Source organism: Cuculus canorus, chromosome 24 (assembly GCF_017976375.1).
Source record: "Cuculus canorus isolate bCucCan1 chromosome 24, bCucCan1.pri, whole genome shotgun sequence".
NCBI classification, from domain to species: domain Eukaryota; kingdom Metazoa; phylum Chordata; class Aves; order Cuculiformes; family Cuculidae; genus Cuculus; species Cuculus canorus.
The window spans coordinates 4304390-4323729 of record NC_071424.1 but is presented as its reverse complement, the minus strand read 5'-3'; the positions used below and the strand labels follow the sequence as shown (position 1 = coordinate 4323729).

At 50.5% G+C, this 19340-nt stretch overlaps 1 protein-coding gene and 1 long non-coding RNA gene across 4 annotated transcripts in view; both read left to right on the top strand.

Moving 5' to 3' along the window:
* The window catches only part of GRM4 (glutamate metabotropic receptor 4), a 59218-nt gene extending 55762 nt beyond the window's left edge, over positions 1 to 3456 (top strand). Inside the window, exon 11 of the mRNA XM_054087778.1 lies at positions 2591 to 3456. Within this exon, the coding sequence (XP_053943753.1) occupies positions 2591 to 2640 (50 nt within the window). The 3' untranslated portion in view covers positions 2641 to 3456. The remainder of the gene's footprint in view (positions 1 to 2590) is intronic.
* A 1508-nt stretch (positions 3457 to 4964) lies between these two features.
* The window catches only part of LOC128854410 (uncharacterized), a 71766-nt gene continuing 57390 nt past the window's right edge, over positions 4965 to 19340 (top strand). For all 3 annotated transcript variants that reach the window (XR_008453487.1, XR_008453489.1, XR_008453488.1), the window contains exon 1: positions 4965 to 5003. This is a non-coding gene — a long non-coding RNA (uncharacterized LOC128854410). The remainder of the gene's footprint in view (positions 5004 to 19340) is intronic.

Sequence of the window (19340 nt, the reverse complement as noted above, 5' to 3'; positions counted from 1 at the left end):
TTGGCATTTGGGTTTCCAAAACCAGTGCCTCGCAGGAGGAAGAAATGGTTGGAGCCGCTGCTGCTGTGGGTCCGTTAAGAGGGGAAATGCTAATCTGAAGAAAAACCCTGTGGAAATACAAATGTTCCTCAGGAACCAGCAGAGTTTCTGGGTTCCAGCATCAGTGGGATGGAGACCAATCAGCATTTCCATGGAAAGCTGTGATTGTCTTCATAATCCCCCACTTTCCAGCCTGAGCCATCCAATATCCCTTGGCATCTCCGTGTAACCTCTATATCCACATCGCACCGTGCAACGGGTCTTGCTGGTGGTAGCTCAGTATGTGATGGCTCTCCGTAGGCAGTCTCTGCAGAATTGACCCTTTCATCTACCTGTCTGCATTGTGAAGGACACCTTCATGGTCAGTCCGCCTTGCTGCCTCTGCAGGAGGTGCTTTTACCACCTGCTAGCACTGATTTCCATGGTCTGTGGTCCTGTCCCTTTGTGGCAGTGGGGAGGGGTCTCTCTTTCACCCTTGTTTTGTCTGTGCAAGAGACGCTCCAGGCAAAGCTGAGGGTATCTGTGGGCTCCTCGCGGTTGATATCACCCTGCAGCCCTTTCCTGGGGAGCAACTCCAGCCTTCCCATGGTATCGGTGTCACAGGCTTTGGTGCTGGGCATGTGTGACCTTCTCTCCCTCCAGCCACACGCGGCTCCTGGCCACACAAAGTGCTGATACCCAGATGCAGCGAGCACCTCGTCTGCAACCCGAACCCAAATATTCCCATATGCTCTCCGCCGCGCTGAGCATCCTTCTCCCCCGCGGGACTCGCAGCAGGAGCCTCTGAGGATTGTACGTGCCGGGAGCAGGGAGAGCTGAGCTTTCCGTCTGCTGCATCTCCAGCTCCGATGTGTCTCGCATGGGGAATACAGGAGCTCGGCGTGAACAGGGCTGGCAGAGCGGTTGCAGGCTGTGCCAAGACAAGGAGCATCACAGCATCGCTTGCTGGGGGCAGGAGGCACTATGGGGGTGTCAGCGCAGGACTGAGGGGCTGTTTTTTCACTCTGTCCCTGGCGGGTCACGTATCCTTAAATAAACAACAGAATAAATAATTCACAGGGCTTTGATATGGGCAGATTGGCTATGAAAACATTGCAGCTAACAAATAGCTCTGTCAGCTCTAATTTCTTATGGCTTATCTAATTGTTATCTGGGAATACCAGTCTGAAATCCACAGCAAGGTTCATTTGTCAGCGAGGCACCGAGGAGGAGAGTGAGCTGCTGGGCATCCCCTCTGCATGGTGTCTTCTCTGCAGAAGACACGTTTGTGCTGCTCGTGGTGTCCTGGGCTTTGCTGTCTGTCCCAATGCTTGTCTGTGTCCTTGGCTGGAGGATGTCTGTTGAGCCCCATGGTATCTGGGGACCTCATGGTGGGATCTCCACAGAGCATCGTGTCTGGCCAAAGCGCTGAGACAGGTGAGGGCCTTGCGAGCTGCCTCTTCCACCTCTCACTGAGCTGTGGCTGCTGCTAAAAGCAAGTGACGTGCTGCAGCCTCCGAGCTTGAAGGCAGCTGTGCAGCCCTGTGGGGACCAGGAGGATTTATTGCTGTCTGGCATTTGCCTGGTGCTGGGCTTTGCTGTGGCTCCGCCAGTGTCAGTCTGAGACGTGTCGTGGCTTTGTAGCCACTGCTGCCTCATCTCATGTGTTCAACCCCATCCTGAGGGCTGGTTCATGTGGGGAACCTTGAAGGTGGCAGCAGCGTACGGGCTCTGCTCCTCCAGCACCTGAGCGTGGGCACAGGGATTCTTGGTGAGGGACGCAGACGAGCTGTCTGGATTTGTGGAACCTGCTACTGTGCTCCCAGCTGCCATGGAGCAGCGTGCTGGGGTGTGGGTGCCCAGCTTGAACCCCAAATTGTGCCCTTGCAGGGTTGGGGCAAGTTGAATTTGTGGGAACATGGAACACCTGTGGTTTGTCTGTAAGAAGTTGCTGAGAGAAGTAAGCAGGAGCCTGAGAACACTACCTGCGTGGCTCACGTCATATCCTGGGGTCTCTTTTTGGGTTGAAGAGCTCAGCCCCATAGAATGATTCTGAGTGCCAGCACTGGCTGCATCTATGAGCAAACCCCATGTCATGTCCTCACTAGCATCTTCTGGCATGATGGTCAGGTCAGAATCATAGAACCATAGAATCATAGAATAGTTTGGGTTGGAAGGAACCTTAAAGATCATCCACTTCCAACCTCCTGCCATGGGCAGGGACACCTCCCACTGGATCGGGGTGCCCAAGGTCCATCCAACCTGGCCTTGAACCCCTCCAGGGATGGGGCAGCCACCACTGCTCTGGGCAACCTGGTCCAGTGTCTCATCACTCTCATGGTGGAGAAATTCTTCCTTATTTCTAGTATAAATCTGCCCCTCTCCACTTTATCCCCATTGCCCCTCATCCTATCCCCACAAGCCTTTGTGAACAGCCCCTCTCCAGCTCTCTTGTAGCCCCTTCAGGCACTGGAAGGTCACTAAGTGTCCACGCGAAGGGTCATGGGATGGCAGCCAGAAAGGGGGGTTGGACTTCATTAATGATACATACGGGGTTGATCTCTCTTTCCAGCACTGGCTACCAAACAGACCTATGTCAGCTATAGCAACCACGCGATTTAGCTCCAGCAATCCCAACTGCCCGGCAGAGAGAGAGAGAGGCTGCGGACGCCACGACGCGGGAGGGAGCTGAGTCGCATCGCTCTTCGCAGGACGCTGGAAGGGGAGCTGGATGTGATGGGGAGGTGGCAGCAGGGAGGGACACGCTCCTGGCTGGGCGCTGAGCAGCCCGGGAGGATGATGGCGATCAACAGCAGCAAAAAAAAATCAACAATAAATCTAAACCACTGAGCAACTGACCACCGTGACAACGCATGCCTCCCCACGGAGGAACAGTTGAGAAGGGGGGACGTAGCGCGGGGAAGAGGGGACGGACTTTGGCAAGTCTTTGGGGTTTTTATTTCTGTATCTTGGCAAAAAAAAAAAAAAGAGAGACCCAACATTTTCCCTTTTCTGGAATTTGTGAGGTTGTTTGTGGTTGTGTAGAACCTTCTGTTTTCTCTTTATTTTTTTTGTTATTCCTCCGTTTTCTTTTGTTCCTGTCTTCCTCCGTCCCTCTTCACTCTCTCTCCCGTATCCTACCAAATTCTATATGTTGCAAGAAGGAAAAATAAATAAAAATACATAAAATTTAAAGAAAAAAAAACAGACAACAAAATAAAATAAAATAAAACCTAGACTGTGTTCAAAGTGCTGATTTCTATAGGTGGTTACTTAATGTATGTGATGACCATATGGATTGAAATATGTCTGCTTTATGTACTGACCAGTGAAAAAACAAAAACACACACAAAAAAAACAAAGTTCAGTGCCTGGATGTTTATGAATTATTCGATGACTGTGTAGAGCATGATCATTTTTATACGAGGAGATTTCTAATAAAAGACCATGGTTTTGCACTCAGAGTTTGCTGTCTCTTGGTGACTTCGTTCCAAGCTCCAGGAGGTGACTTGGATTGGGCTAAAGGGAAGGGTTTGGGTGGCCAAGTGCTTGGTGTGAATCACACACAGAATCACCAGGTTGGAAAGGACCCACTGGATCATCGAGTCCAACCATTCCTAACACTCCCTAAACCATGTCCCTCAGCACTTCATCCACCCATTCCTTAAACACCTCCAGGGAAGGTGACTCGACCACCTCCCTGGGCAGCTGTTCCAGTGCCCGATGACTCTTTCTGTGAAGAATTTTTTTCTGATATCCAACCTGACCCTCCCCTGACGGAGCTTCAGGCCATTCCCTCTTGTCCTGTCCCCTGTCACTGGGGAGAAGAGCCCAGCGCCCTCCTCTCCACAACCTCCTTTCAGGCAGTTGTAGAGAGCAATAAGGTCTCCCCTCAGCCTCCTCTTCTCAAGGCTAAACAACCCCAGCTCTCTCAGCCGCTCCTCATAAGACTTGTTCTCCAGACCCTCACCAGCTTCGCGTGCTTCCTCTCCAGGTCATCCTGCTGCTGCCAAGCCTGACAATCATAGAATCATAGAATAGTTTGGGTTGGAAAGGACCTTAAAGCTCATCCAGTCCCACTCTCTGCCATGGGCAGGGACACCTCCCACTGGATCAGGGTGATCAAAGCCCCATCCAACCTGGCCTTGAACACCTCCAGGGATGGGGCAGCCACCACTGCTCTGGGCAACCTGTTCCAGGGCCTCCCCACTCTCATGGTGAAGAAATTCTTCCTAATTTCCAGTCTAAATCTGCCCCTCTCCAGTTTATACCCATTCCCCCTCGTCCTATCCCCACAGCCTTTGTGAACAGCCCCTCTCCAGCTTTCTTGTAGCCCCTTCAAGCAATGGAAGGTCGCTATAAGATCTCCTCAGAGCCTTCTCTTCTCCAGGCTGAACAACCCCAACTCAGCCTGTCCTCCTATGGGAGGTGCTCCAGCCCTTGGATCATATTCCAGAAGCGTTTGGCCAACACATTGAGACACACAGTGTGAATGGTGGGGTTGTCCTGTGCAGGGACAGGAGTAGGACTGGATGATCCTTGGGGGGAGGTCCCTTCCTTCCATCTCGGAACGTTGGATTTGATGATCCAGTGGGTCCTTTCCAACTCTATGAGTCTATGAAATGGATTCCTTGTGAGAAGGGCTGAGACAGGGGGAGAAGACCTCACCATCACCCCAGCACAAGGCTCTGGGGCACTGTACTGCCTCAGCGCTCATGAGATGGCGCAGGACCTCCTGATTCCTCCTCACTTACTGCTCCCCAAAGCACGGGCTGAGGCTGGAGAGATGGAACAGAGAGGAAGACACTTTCCAGGGTTGGTTTTCTTTTGCCCCGTGAGAGGCAGGGCCAGCTCCACCCTTCCCATCAGGGCCAATCGGTGTCAATTAGGGAGTTGATTAGCTGACAAAAGGAGCTCTGCCCTTCCTGTAGGGGAGGATTTCTCTTCCTGGTTCGTGTCTGGGACAACCAAACCTGCTGTGGGAGGTATGTGGCTGTTCAAACTCTCTTGGTTTTTCCTTGATTTGGGAATGTTTATGCTCGTGTCTCTGTGTTCTGGGAAAGGTTCTTGGAAAGAGGGTGGCTGGGGTCGTTTCCTGCTGGGGAGGGAGAGGATGGTTCGAGAAGGACCTGGATCTGTTGGAGCGAGTCCAGAGGAAGACATGAAGATGGTCTGAGGGCTGAGGCATCTCCTGGATGAGGACAGGCTGAGAGAGTTGGGGTTGTTCCAGAAGGTTCCAGGGATGCTTTAGAGCAGCTTCCAGCACTGAAAGGGGCTCCAGGAAAGCTGCGGAGGGGCTCTGGATCAGGGACCGCAGGGAGAGGATGAGGAGGAATGGTTTTCAGCTGAAAGAGGGGAGATTGAGATGAGATCTTAGGGAGAAATGTTTTGCTGTGAGGGTGGTGAAGCCCTGCAGAGGTTGCCCAGAGCAGTGGTGGCTCTCCATCCCTGGAGGGGTTCCAGGCCAGGTTGGATGGGGCTTGGAGGCCCTGATCCAGTGGGAGGTGTCCCTGCCCATGGCAGGGGGTGGAACAGGGTGGGCTTTGGGGTCCTTTCCAACCCAAACCATTCTGTGATTCTGTGAAGCTTGTGTTTCTTCTCGAGAGCCGATGGGAGGTGAGGAAAAGAGGCAGGAGAAGGTGGTGCTGCGTGCCCCGGGGAGGGGGGTTGGACCCACTTTTGGGCAAGCGGTTGCTTTAGATGCCCAGCAAAAGTGTTGGAGCTGGTGGTGATGTCCTGACTTCGCAGAGGTGTGAGGAGTGCTGTGAAGTCTCCCTGTCTCTTCGCACGTGTTCCTTCTACCTCAAAGGTGCTCACGTATTGCCTTTCCCTGAGCCTGAGTGAAGTTACCGCTGTTTTTTGTGCGTTTCTGGACCTATTTGTGTATTAATCATGCTTTTGCTCTTGCTCTGATGGGTCCCCCAGGCTGTGTGCCTTGTGGAAGGGAGGTCTTGGTGCCACTTGGAGAACTGCGGGGAGCTTCAGCCCTTGATCAGTGCCAGAAAGGCAATGTGACTGTTCCCTACCAGCAGGGAGAGGACAGAGCGCAGCTTGAAGACAAGAGTTGGAAAAAAAAAAAGAAAAAAGAAATGTAATGAAAAGCTTGAAGCTCTGATAAGATCATAGTTGTCAAAAGAGCTTCTCGGGAGAAAAAAACTACTCTGTTCTCGCCGCATCCGTCACTGTCGGATCGGATGTGAAATGCTGCTTGGTTCAGAGGGCTCCCAGAAAACCCGTGTTGATGTCTCTGGTGCTGTTTCTGGCTCTGAGATACTGCTCTGCTGTTTTCATAAGCTGCTTTCCACCCCAAACTCTGCCTGTTAATGATGGGGAAGGCTGATTCTACTTTAATTACAGCATCCGCTCCCTCCTCTTGCAGTCTGTAAGGAGGGATGCTCTGAACCCTCCAGAGACGCTGTGGCTGGGGGCTGACCATGCTGCCACTGAACAGATCTTGCAGGCTTGTCTGTCCTCTGATGGCCTCGGCAGTTCTGCAGGGGATGGAACAGACACTGGAGGTGAATGAGGTCTGGGCAGGAGGAGACCCGTGGGATCGAGGTGGTCTACTTGGGAAGAGGGAGACCCGTGGCATCAAGGTGGTTTACCTGGGAAGAGGGAGACCCTTGGCCGCAAGGTGGTCTGCTTGGGAAGGGGGAGACCTGTGGCGTCGAGGTAGTCTACATGGGAAGGGGAAGACCCGTGGCGTCGAGGTAGTCTACATGGGAAGGGGGAGACCCGTGGCATCGAGGTGGTCTGCTTGGGAAGGGAAGACCCGTGGCTTCAAGGTAGTCTACTTGGGAAGGGGGAGACCTGTGGCGTTGAGATGGTCTACCTGCAAAGGAGGAGACCCGTGGCGTCGAGGTGTTCTGCTTGGGAAGGGGGAGACCCGTGGCGTCGAGGTGGTCTACCTGCAGAGGGGGAGACCCGTGGCATCGAGGTGGTCTACCTGCAGAGGGGGAGACCCGTGGTGTCGAGGTGGTCTGCTTGGGAAGGGAGAGACCTGTGGCATCGAGGTGGTCTACCTGCAAAGGGGGAGACCCGTGGCGTCGAGGTGGTCTGCTTGGGAAGGGGGAGACCCGTGGTGACGAGGTGGCCTACCTGGCTTGATGCTTTCTATCCAGGCAGGATGCAGACAGCTGTGCTGATCTAACTGCTCTGCTTCAGGAGCTGAACGAACTATTTTCTTCACTTGCAAATACTTCTTCAAGGTGTTGCTCAGTGTCTGGCTTGTTCTCAAACATTTCTACCTTCCAGCTGCTTCCTCAGGAATGCAGCCGGCTCTGGAGCATGTCCTGTTTGGGTTCTGCTGCTGCAGGCTGGTAGAGCAGAAAGATGTGCAGAAATAAGAGTTGTGCTGCTGCTTTTGGCTGCCAGCGATGTGCAGCAGCCCCAAAAGCCAGATGATGGGGTCTGGGCTTCACCGGCTGGGACAGCACATCGTGAAGAGGTGCTTCTCACGCTTGCTTGGTGTTTGGGGAAGAAATCCCTTGGCTAAACTTGGAAGTGGTTTCAAGTAGATACACGTTCCCCTCTTGCATCAGGGCCTATTTAAACACAATAGCTCCCCTGATTTCTTGATGGATCTGGTGGAGTGTTAAATCAAAAGAGTCCTCATGTGGGTACTTATTTTGGTGTAAGTGTGCTTTACAACGATTCAGTCTTATTCCTCGCAGACTTTAGCTTAAATGATATAAAGATGCTGTTATCCAGATATGCAAAATATTTGCACAAATCCAACCTCGCCCGTCTCGAAACAGAATTTTAATTGGCCCCATTTTCATTCCGCTAAAACCCACAGTCGCTGGCAGTGCTGGAGTGCGCTTCTAAATAGACCCATAGCCCTCCCAGTGCTGGATGCGATTCAGCAGCAGATGCAGTGACCCCTGAACGCGGCTGGTTAATTTTATATGGCATTTCATGATATAGTGCTGTTTAATTCTAGACACTTATTTGATTATGAGAGCTAATTAAAAGGGAGCAGTCTGTAAGCAATTGAGATGGATGGAGAGCGACGCAGATCCGGGCAGGCTCTGATGCTGATATCTGCAGAGAGGAGATTGCTTCTTGGGGCAGTTTTGGGAGCTCGCTGGTGTCTGTTAGGATCAGGTTTCTGCTTTGCTTAATATTTTTGAGGGCAGCTCTGCCTGTGGCAGAGCAGAAGAGCAGAGTAGATACTGTGGGATCTGCTCAGGGAATTCCTAGTGTGTTTTCTTTGTAAATAAGGCACCTGTCCTGAAATTGCTGCTGCTGTTTCTCCTTCTTGCCTTCCTTACAGCTTAAGAGCACTTGTCTAATTTTCTCCTTATTTCTGTGAAGAGTTGTTGAATTTAAATGGCAATAATTGTCTGAGTTCCCTAAGTGGTTGACCTGAGTGTTTTTCATTTTTTTTTTTTTCTGGGAAGCTGAAAAATAGGGGAGATAAATCCAGGCTTGTGCAGTCTCCAGCCATCCCCAAACTTTCTGTTGGGCTTGGCTGCCCTTCCCAAGCCCGAGCTCCCTTCTCCAGGGAGAAGCAGGGCTTTTTGGGGTCCTGGTGGAGCTGGATTGGGAGAGCTGTGTGTTGGCTCATCTCCCCAGCCCTGTGCGGAGCGACAGCAGCATGGAGCCTGTCATTAACTCTCTTCTGTGAGAGGCAAATTACAGACTTTAGCGACACAATTAGGTCGGCTCGATAGGAAATGGAAAAACAAAATAACTTCTGTGAATTCCCCTGCCTGCCACCTTTTCCCTGGCTCCTCCATAGCTCAGGAAAAATTACTTCCCCACCACCGGGGTCTGGAGACCTCCTGTTGGGACCTCTGCAAAGGTCCTCAGTGAGCAAATCTGGAGGAAGTGGTTGGAAAGAGCAGGGGTGGAGTAGTAGAAAGTAGTTTGTTCTTTGCTCTGAGACAGGTCTCCATCCGGCTTCTTTCCCACAGAGAGAACCACAAAGTCCTGTGTTGGCCCCAGGAGAGCCGAGTGCTGCTCAGAGCAAGGTGTGACGTGCATTTAGAGCAGACGGCAGCAAAGCCTGTGACAGATGTTGAGGTTCATTACAGAGTGGGGGACCAGCTCTGCAGCGAGCAAGTCGAGCTAATTTCTGTGAGGAAGCATTTCTCCCAACGACCTGCTGCCAGCCAAAGCCTTTGGCCTGAAGCATTGGGACGTTGGACTTAATTTTCCTGGGCTGTGGGAAGTCAGCAAGGAGGATGGAGAGCTGTGCTAAGCACATCAGTGCTGCTGAGAATCATAGAATCATAGAATAGTTTGGGTTGGAAGGGAACTTAAAGATCATCCAGTTCCAACCACCTGCCATGGGCAGGGACACCTCCCACTGGATCAGGGGCTCCAAGCCCCATCCAACCTGGCCTTGAACACCTCCAGGGATGGGGCAGCCACAACTTCCCTGGGCCAGTGTCTCACGACTCTCATGGTGAAGACATTCTTCCTAATAGAAGAATTCCATTAGGAATTTGTCTAACTCTGCCCCTCTCCAGTTCATACCCATTCCCCCTCGTTCTATCCCCACAAGCCTTTGTGAACAGTCCCTCCACAGCTTTCTTGTAGCCCCTTCAGGTACTGGAAGGTCGCTCTAAGGTCTCCTTGGAGCCTTCTCTTCTCCAGGCTGAACAACCCCAACTCTCTCAGCCTGTCCTTGTATGGGAGGTGCTCCAGCCCTCCAGTCATCTTTGTAGCCTTCTCTGGACCCATTCCAACAGCTCCATCTCCTTCATACATTGAGGATTCCAGAACTGGACATGATCCTCCAGATGAGGTCTCACAAGAGAGGAACAGAGGGGCAGAATCCCCTCCCTCCCTGCTGGCCACGCTGCTTTGGATGCAGCCCAGGATACGTTTGGCCTTCTGGGCTCTGAGCGCACGTTGTCTGCTCATGTTGAGCTCCTCATCCTCCAGCAGCCCAAGTCCTTCTTTGCAGGGCTGCTCTCAATCACATCATCCTTCATCATGTACTGAAATTGGGGATTGCCCTGACTTGGGTGTAGGACCTTACACTTGGCCTCGCTGAACCTTATGAGGTTCTCAGAGAAGATGAGTGATGCTTCTGAGTGGCCTTAGGGTGGGCAGTGGGTGCCCCAGACGGAGGTGGAAGCACCCCAGCCCTGTGACTGGGGAAGGACCAGTGACAACGTGGAGCTGGACGTGCTGACTGCCTGGTTTCCCCTTGGTGAAGCCGTCCCTGTGGCCGGAGCCTGCAGCCACACGTGTCGTGTGTAGGCAAGGGTCTCTCCCCAACAGCAATGTTCTCTTGTATGGCCAAGCGAGTCAATGGCAGATTGTGTTGAAATCTCACTTTAGCGGCGAAAGCTGCAATTAGCATTTAATGAAGCTTCTTGCTTTTATTTTTAGGTAACCTCCAATTCCCTGACTATGTAATTTAGTCCTCCATTGCTTGGAGATAATTAAAGTATGTCACTATAATTTGCTTTTTTTAAAAGCCTGTAATTATGTTTTTATTGAGAATAAAAAAGGCAGGGGGGGAGGGGGAAAGGAAAACAATGTTAGGGGAGGAGAAGACTTCAGATGGGCAAGGGGGACTTCTTCCAGTTAGAAGGCTTAGGAGATCTTTCCAGGATGTTGGGTAGACCGGGGACAGAAGAAGGGTTTGTGTGTTCGCATGGGTAGTAGCAAGGCGCAGGGTTTCAAATGGAGATGCGAGAGCTTTGCGTGTCTGCAAGCCCTGTGCGTGGTTGCTGCAGCAGAACCGTGTGCGTGGGTTGCATGAAGCACCGATGCTGTTTCCTCTGCTGCCTTTTTTGTGGTCTCCAGCATCGTTCCAGCGCCCTGGGAGATGGAGGTGATCCTGCTCCAGCTCAGCCTGCTGACATTGGGGCAGCCCAGGGTGGGCTTAACCTAGAGCAGAGCCGCTGAGGTCTCATCCCTGCAGCCTCCCACTCCCAACACCACCCTGCCAAGCTCAGCAAACATCTGCAGGCACTGGTTCTTCACGTTTCAATTGCAGGCATCTGCTTTCTGTGACAAACACGCTTTGCTGATGCAGGGCTACGCAGCTCATGCTATAATGTATAATGTATATAACTATCGCAATGATGAATGAATGGGGAGGAATTAAATGTCCTTTCCCAGGTCTGGCAGGATTGCACAGCCTCTGGGGGCTGCTCCTTGCGCTTTGGACTATATTTGCAGCTGTAAATGCTGCTGCTGGATGTCAAACAATCCATGTCCCCCTAAATCCCTTCCGGCACTGTTGAACGCCGAACCCGCCAGCTCGAGCTCCCTGCTTTGCTCCATCCTTTTGCGTGGCCACGGGCCAAGCGCTGCTCGCAGGCGGCCCCGCTGAAGCTGCTTCCCTGCAAACCGGTCTGAAATGAGAGTGTGGCTGTTGCACGAGGAACTGCTGACCTACAATTCCCAGCTGGGAAATTGGCTGTTGGAGGGAAGCTGAATAACGAATAAATTCAAGATAATTGATTGGCCTGTGGCCAGTTCACAGCCAGCGGGAGCTGAAATGAGTTGGATTGTCGGCTTTTTCTTTAAGTTATTCTCACTCAAAAATTTGAGCGCTAAGAGGTTACGTTTAGTTTAGAATATATTTAATTCATTAAAACATTGATCTTCTCTGTTGCAGAGTTCAGAACTGATCCCAGGCTTTATTCCTTATCTAAATGCAAAGGTTTCTTGTTAGAAATGCAGAGCGGGAAAAAAAATTCCTGCTGCTTAGAAAGGGACGTGATGATGGGAAGAGGGACGTGATGAAGGGAAGAGGGACTGGACTGCATTCCGGTACTGGGAACACACTGCAACCAGAGCTGACATCCTTACTAAATGCAAAGTTTCTGCTCACCCATAGAATCGTAGAATAGTTTGGGTTGGAAGGAACCTTAGAGATCACCCAGTTCCACCCCTGCCATGGGCAGGGACACCTCCCACTGGATCAGGCTGCCCAAGGCCCATCCAACCTGGCCTTGAGCACCTCCAGGAATGGGACAGCCACAGCTTCCCTGGACAGCCTGGGCCAGTGTCTCACCATCCTCATGGTGAAGAAATTCTTCCTTATGTCCAGTCTAAATCTGCCCCTCTCCAGTTTATACCAGTTCCCACTCATCCTGTCACCACAAGCCTTTATGAATAGCCCCTCTCCAGCTTTCATGTACTGGGATGCAGCCTTCAAGGGCTCTCACCCAGTGTTCAAACAGCACCCAGGGTTCCTGCAGCAGCCCCTAAAGCAGGGTGCTTGTGCCCTGGGATGCTGTGAAACTTGGTGCAATCTCCTGCAGAACTTCTTTCTTGAGCTGGTTGCTCCTTGTGGAGGTGGGACCAAAGCAACTTGTGGAAAGGCTCATTGACAGAGGAGCCATCAGGTCAGGGATTTACGTTCAGGTGTGTCCTCAGGCTGTGCATCCACCCCAAAGATACCTGCTCCAAGTGTCTGAGTTGAATAGCACTGTGAGTAGAATCAATCCCCCACTACGCTTGCAGCAGTTTTTGTTCCTTCTTGCTGAGCAGAAATCCCCCTCCCAAGCTGGGTGTCACACCACCTTCCTTGCAGAGCCTTTGTTATCTGCTGGGGATAACAAAGGGAAGGAACAGCACTTAAAACCCAATAAAACCCACACACCGTCATCAGCTTTTGTACTGGTTGCTATGGGAACCCTATACATGCACCGGAAATGCTGGAGTATGTAAATGAGCTTCTTAATTAGTTCTCCTCAGCCTTTCATGCTCCTGGTGCAGCAGTTTGATCATTAGATGAACATGCCACTTAATTATTAGCAGCTTAACCAAACACAAGCTGAGGTGACCTTTGGGGAGGGCGAGGTGGCTGGCAGCAGTGGGAGGATGGAGGCCAGTGGCTGCATGGTGTTGGGAATCTTCTCTAGCAGCTTTCCTACTGGCAGGAGCTATCAGTATGGTTTCTGTTGCTTTTGGAGAGGAGCAGCAAGCGAGAACGGGTCCGTGTCTCCAGCTGTCTTGGAGAGGGCTGTCCTGATGTGAGGGTCTCGGCAGCATGGTTGCGTGTGGGCTGAGATGATGTGGTGAGCTTGAGCAGAAGGACTGAGATCTTTGTCTGAGCTCTTTGTCTCACTGTGGGGCAGTGGTGGAGTGAAGGGCTGGCTGGAAAACCCAACCCCTGAGCCCCTTCAAGCTGTGGGACAGGTTGCAGTGTAACCCTGGCTCTGCTAGCCTACGGGATTTGGGTTGGACTCGTGGCCTCCAGCCCAGCGTGCCGGTTTTGCAGAGCCAGATGCCAGCTGGGTGTGTGTGTGTGTGTGTGTGAGCTGTGGCTGTAAATGCTATGAGTTTTTCACCAAACAAGCTTCATTAATCGTCTAATAACCGGATTAATTAAGGACAGTGAAAGTAAACAGCAAGAATGTAATTTGCCTCTGATTGCAATGTAATTGCAGGAGGATGGTCCTATTTGCAAATGCAGAAAGTGTTGTTGACAGAGGAACTGAGACCGAGAATAACAATTTATGGAGGGCAAATGTGCCCTTGGGGTGTGTAGACCCCTTCAGCCGTACTCTTTGCTGCCTTTGGTGCTGCCTGCTTGTGTTTTTCTCTGTAGTTCTCTGACTTCTTGCTAATTAGCCAACTCTCCTGCTATTTGTAGAGCTTTCCGAGCTATTTGCTTAGCCAAACATTGGTGTTCCAAATAGACTTGGGAACGCTCTCCTGTGTCCTGCAAGACAGCAGAAATAGCTGAGAAGAACATCTCTTTCTCTCCAGGCTGTCCTGCTGAGGGTCAGGTCAGCCAGTTCTTCCTTTAACCCTGCTTACATGAGACTCGGGGACTTTTGTTGTGCTTGGAAGAACTTGTCCTTGCAAGGCCCAGAGACCTTCCAGCGCCCCAAGAGGAGACAGAAACCAAGAGGTGAACTGGGGGCATGCGGAGAGGAAAGCAGATGCTGTGTGGTTTGGAGGCAGAGCCAGGGACTGAATGCCAGACTCTGAATCCCACACCATCGTGCATCTCTCACATCCTCCACCCCTTGTCAGATGGTCTTTTTTTCCCACTGCTTCTCTCTTTCCCTGCAAATGCAGACATCTGGATGGTGACTAATCTTCCAACTCTGCCTCCCGTTTAGCCCTGAGTGAGCTTTCTTCTTGCTTTTGACCTTGTCAACACTAGATCTGGGCTGCTTGAGGAATGGGTGCTCTGCAAAGATGACTACGCGCTCCCTCCACGCACTCTTGTGCCCAAAGAGGAGAATTTGGAGGACTCATTCCATCTTGGAGAGCCTTAGGATCATATTTTTCCCCCTCTTCATGGCAGATGCGACATAGTGAAAACCTACAACGTGGTGGGACTTGACCTTTCAAGAACAGCCCAGAACATTTCAAGAGGATAACGCCCTCAGACACACGGTGTGAATGTTGGGGTTGTCCTGTGCAGGGCCAGGAGTTCGATTTGTGATCGTTGTGGGTCCCTTCCAACTCAGGACATCCTGTGGGTCTATGATTTATGGCAGGTGTGATTTCTAAGTGGCTTTTTTTCCCCTTGATGTGGTGATGAGGTCCATGTTCTCCAGCTATTTCAGCCTGTTCTTCATGTGTGCATTTACTAGGATTAAATCGGTGTGCGGTGTTTGCTTGAGAGAAGCACCTGCTGCTCACTTGTGTGTCTTCACACTCAAACAGATTAAGAAGCAGCAAATATGATCCCTTGAGTGATTGTTTCAGAAGAGAGCTTGCTGGCAAAATGGATGGGGGCTGCTTTGCCAGCACAACGCTGGTGACAAATATCTGTGAAGGAAAATGTGGACTTGGGACCTCCCCCCGCATGTCTGCAGGCACCTTTCCCATCAACTCTTTGTTTCTTTGCAGCATCTGAAGATTTTGGGCCACTTTCCCACAGCTTTAAGTGCCATACCTGTCCCGAACAGCTGCCAAACTCCATTCATCACCGACAGTGTTTTGTTTTCCTCTTCTAGAAACTTGAAACGTTTAGAAAGAAATCAAGTTTTCCCTTGAAATTCGGCGGGGAAGAGAGGTGGAGGGAAGGTAGCCTTCTGTTTATTTTGCGCTGCCTTTCTGTAAGCTGCTATAAACAACCTGTCATCATATCTCCAGTGAAGCAGTTGAGCGGGCTCCCCAGGCGTCTGCGTTTGGTTCTTTGCCATGCAAGGTCTTGTTCGAGGTGGTGTTTGTTTCTAGTTAGCCATGGACTCCCATTGAGCTTGAAGAGCAAGACAGGGAAATGGCAACAATTGTGATAAAGGCTTGATTTTGAACTGCTAACATCTCCCTTTCCTGCAGTGAAGAACATCCCCGAGCGGCTGGAAGCTGCACCCCGCTAATGTTTCACAGTGATATTTTTCAAAGCGATAAACAAGGGAGGCAATCAGCCTCTCCTGAACATCGAGGGGATGTGGGTGGTGATCCCTGCTGTGCCTTTTAGACCTTTCCCATTGTCAGCATGCTTTCTTCAGGAATTGAGGCCTATGTGGTGGCTCTGCCACTGCCGTTGCCTGCTTTAAGCTGCATCTGAAAGCCCTCAGACCTTCTCTCCAGCGACGTCGACTGCCTTCTTGAGCTGCAGTATCATTGCATGTCATCATTTATCATTGCATGTCATCATTTCTCATTGCATGTATCATTTATCATGTCTAAAGTAAACCAGCGCTTCTCAGTTTGGAGAGCACGCCTTTGCTCCGTCTGCACGTTGGCTCTCGAAGATCAAGTATTTGGTTGGTCTTGAAACTTGTGAGCATGAGTCAGTCATGCTTAACGTTGTCCTCGCAGATATCTCTTTCCCCCACCATGTTCCTTCCTTTCCTTGTGCGTTAGAGTAGGTGTGAGGGGTATGTAAGAACTTGACCTTGAGTTGGTGAACCCAAAAGGATGGACGTGTAGGCTTATTACTATGTCCTGGCTTGAGTGATCCTTAGCTTTGAGGATACTGAGGTTCTGATTTGATACCCATGAAACCTTGGCATGGACAATCCATCTTTGCCTCATCTTGCTCTTTGAAGTCCTTCACTTTCCAAGTGGGTTCTGTATTCTGGTGGTGCTTTTCAAGGCTGAGGGGAAGCTGCCTCTGGTCTGATTGTTGGTGCTGCTGCTTTTCTATTATATTTTCAGATGCCTTTTTTTTGGGGAAAATAAAGTTCCAACCCCTGCTTTGTGATTTTTCTCTTCTCTGTAATTAGATGTAGCAGTGATCAAAATATGTTGCATTGCACTGCAAGTTTCTCCGGGTGGATGTTTCATCACCGGAGGAGAGATGACTTCATCCTTTACATTTGGGGAAAATTAAAAGAGAGGAAAAAATGAAAAAGGCAAAGAAGAATGTTGGATTTCCTGTTGCGTGATTACATCTCACTAGGCTTCAGGGGAAGGATGTGTGAGAGAAGAACCAGGACCAAGAGAGAGTGGAGGGCAGGTTTTTTTTCACCCTGCCGGCATTCAGATCTTGAGAAATGCACCCCTTGGTACTTGTTTTGCTGCAAAAACCAGGAATGATAGCCATGACCCACCTTGCTGCCTCCCTTGGAGAAAGATTTTCATCACAAAGCAGGCTGTTAGCTCTGTGTTTTGACTTTCTGGGGTGCAGAGAACCCCTCAGCTGCTGCCACATCTCCACGGCTTTTATATACAGGGTTTCAGAATAGCTGGGGAGGATGCAAAGGTAGAATAAAGTCCACTTTATGTTCTTTGGCATCTACAACTCTTTGGTTCATGGTGCTTTGTATTGATGGCGAGAAGAGAATGAATTAATTGCCCAAATATGACCAGTAGAGGAAGATGGGGCAGAGGAAAAGATGTGAAAAGTCCGTAAATGGCCCAGTGTTCAGGGATGCCAACGCCAAATACAACCAACCCTGGAGCAGAGATTTGGGTTTAGCTGGGGAAAGATTAAACATGCAGGGGGAAAAAAAAAGTGTTTCCCATGCTGGAAACACCACGCACAATTTCTCAAGCTCAGCTCAATAAGAGAGCCATCAAAAGTAAAAATGACAGCAATTCTGCAGTCAATATAATGTGGCTGCAGGTTAAATAAATAATGCTCGAATGATAATAATTGCAAAATGATACTATTTTGTCTGCCACAAACATGTGGTTAAGCTCTCATTAGCTGAGACTACCAGCTTTGCAGGAAGCACATACTCTTTGAAAGTGGATCTCTTTGGATTACGCCGCAATAGAAATTCCTGGTCTGCTTTTGCAAGCGTTTAATAATGCTCGTGAGTAAGTTTGCTCCTGGGATTGTGAAGGGAATCAGAAAGGCCGGCACACCAAAGTGAAACTGGATTTTTAGTTATTTATTTGAGGGCTGCTTTTTTATGTTCTCAGGGCTGCCAAAAAACTGAGTTGATAATGAATGGAGTATATTAGTCCTTGAACTCTGTAGAAAAATATATACCGTATATATTTTTAGGTGTTTTTTACAGATAGGTTTTTTTTTTCTTTGTGAGTATACAGGCAAATCCAACCACATCCGGTGTAGTGTTGTCCAAACTTTTAAGTTTTATCAAAAAGCTGTGTCCCATCACCTTCCTCCACTGCCACCTCTTATCCCTATGAAGCCATCCTAAAGCCGAGCTGTTCGTGGCCCCCAGAGATGGTACTCAAGCCCAAACTGGGGAAACTGGTGTGCTCAGCACCTTAGCAGACAGGGCTGATTTCAGACTTGGCTGCAATATTGATCCTCACTTAACATAGTAATGAGAATCTGTTTCTCTAATCAGCGAGGGAAAAATCTTATTTTCCAGCTGCTGGAAGGAAATGAGCTTTGTTGAATCGTGTTGGACATGGGGTGGTGTGGAGGTGGGTGGTGCTGGCTTGGTCTTCTCAGCGTGGACGAGAACCTGTTGTGGTTGCTTGGGTTGTGTGTGCTTCTCACCTTGGCTTCTTTTGTACACCTTGATGTTTGGGGAGAGCCTCCACCTTGCTTAGTACATGATGGGGGGTGATGTGATTGAGAGCAGCCCTGAGGAGAAGGACTTGGGGTGCTGGGGGAGGAGAAGCTTGACATGAGCCCCAATGTGCGCTCACAGCCCAGAAACCAACTGTGTCCTGGGCTGCATCCAAAGCAGTGTGGCCAAAGAGAGGGAGGGGATTCTGCCCCTCTGTTGCTCTCTTGTGAGACCTCATCTGGAGTGTTGTGTCCAGTGCTGGAATCACCAATATAAGAAGGAGATGAAACTCTTGGAACAGGTCCAAAGGAGGCCATAAAGATGATCCAAGGGTTGGAGCACCTTCCCTATGAGGACAGGCTGAGAGAGTTGGGATTGTTCAGCCTGGAGAAGAGAAGGCTCCAAGGAGACCTTATAGCGACCTTCCAGTGCCTGAAGGGGCTACAAGAAAGCTGGGGAGGGGCTGTTCACAAAGGCGTGTGGGGATAGGATGAGGGGGAATGGGTATAAACTGGAGAGGGTTAGATTTAGACTTGATATAAGGAAGAATTTCTTCACTCTGAGAGTGGTGAGACACTGGCCCAGGTTGCCCAGGGAAGCTGTGGCTGCCCCATCCCTGGAGGGGTTCAAGGCCAGGTTGGATGGGCCTTGGGCAGCCTGAGCCAGTGGGAGGTGTCCCTGCCCATGGCAGGGGTTTGGAACTGGGTGATCTTTAAGGTCCCTTCCAACCCAAACTATTCTATGATCCAAAGCTCAGCTTGAGTTATTTGATGAACTTCATCATCCATGTTGCTGTCTTTGAAAGCCCATGGTAGGTGATGGTTCCTCAGGCCTGTTACATTGCAGAGATGTGGGGCAGTGTCCATGCTAGCTCTTCAAATTCTAGCCTCACACCTAGTCTTCCTCGTCCAGAAAAAGCCTTGCTTTCTTTCCTTCCATTCCTGGCTTGGGCATCCCAAAACGTGGGCAAGCAAGGTTCTTCCCTCTGCCAAGCAGCTTCTCCTCTCCTCCACGGCTCTCCTGGGTTGGGCATCTCGCCGGGCAATCTGGCTGACGGCAAATTGTTTTTTGATGGCTGACTCGGTATAACTGAACTCAATTTGCCTTTCAAAAGCAGCTAATAGTCGCATTAAAAAATCCATTTTCACTTGTGATTGAATTTGACGGCGGCTCAATCAATAAGCGAATGGAGTGTTTCACATGCTGTACCGAGCAGGGGTTACCACGGAAACAGTGTAAGCGAGTATGGCTGGGTGAATTCCCCCTTGAACGGGTGTCACCTGGCCCTGTCACCGATCCCGGCCACCCCGCAAGGGGCTGCCCCAAGCAGGTGCCATGGTGGGAAGGGAGGACCTCCTGGACTTCGTGGCAGTGATGCTGGCCAAAATGTTCTTCATTTCTTTGCCATGAAGGGGAATGAGGGCTTTGATGTGACACAACTTGAGGCCAGTTCCTGTTGTCCTACCGCTTGTCAATTGGGTAAAGAGCCCAGCGCCCACCTCA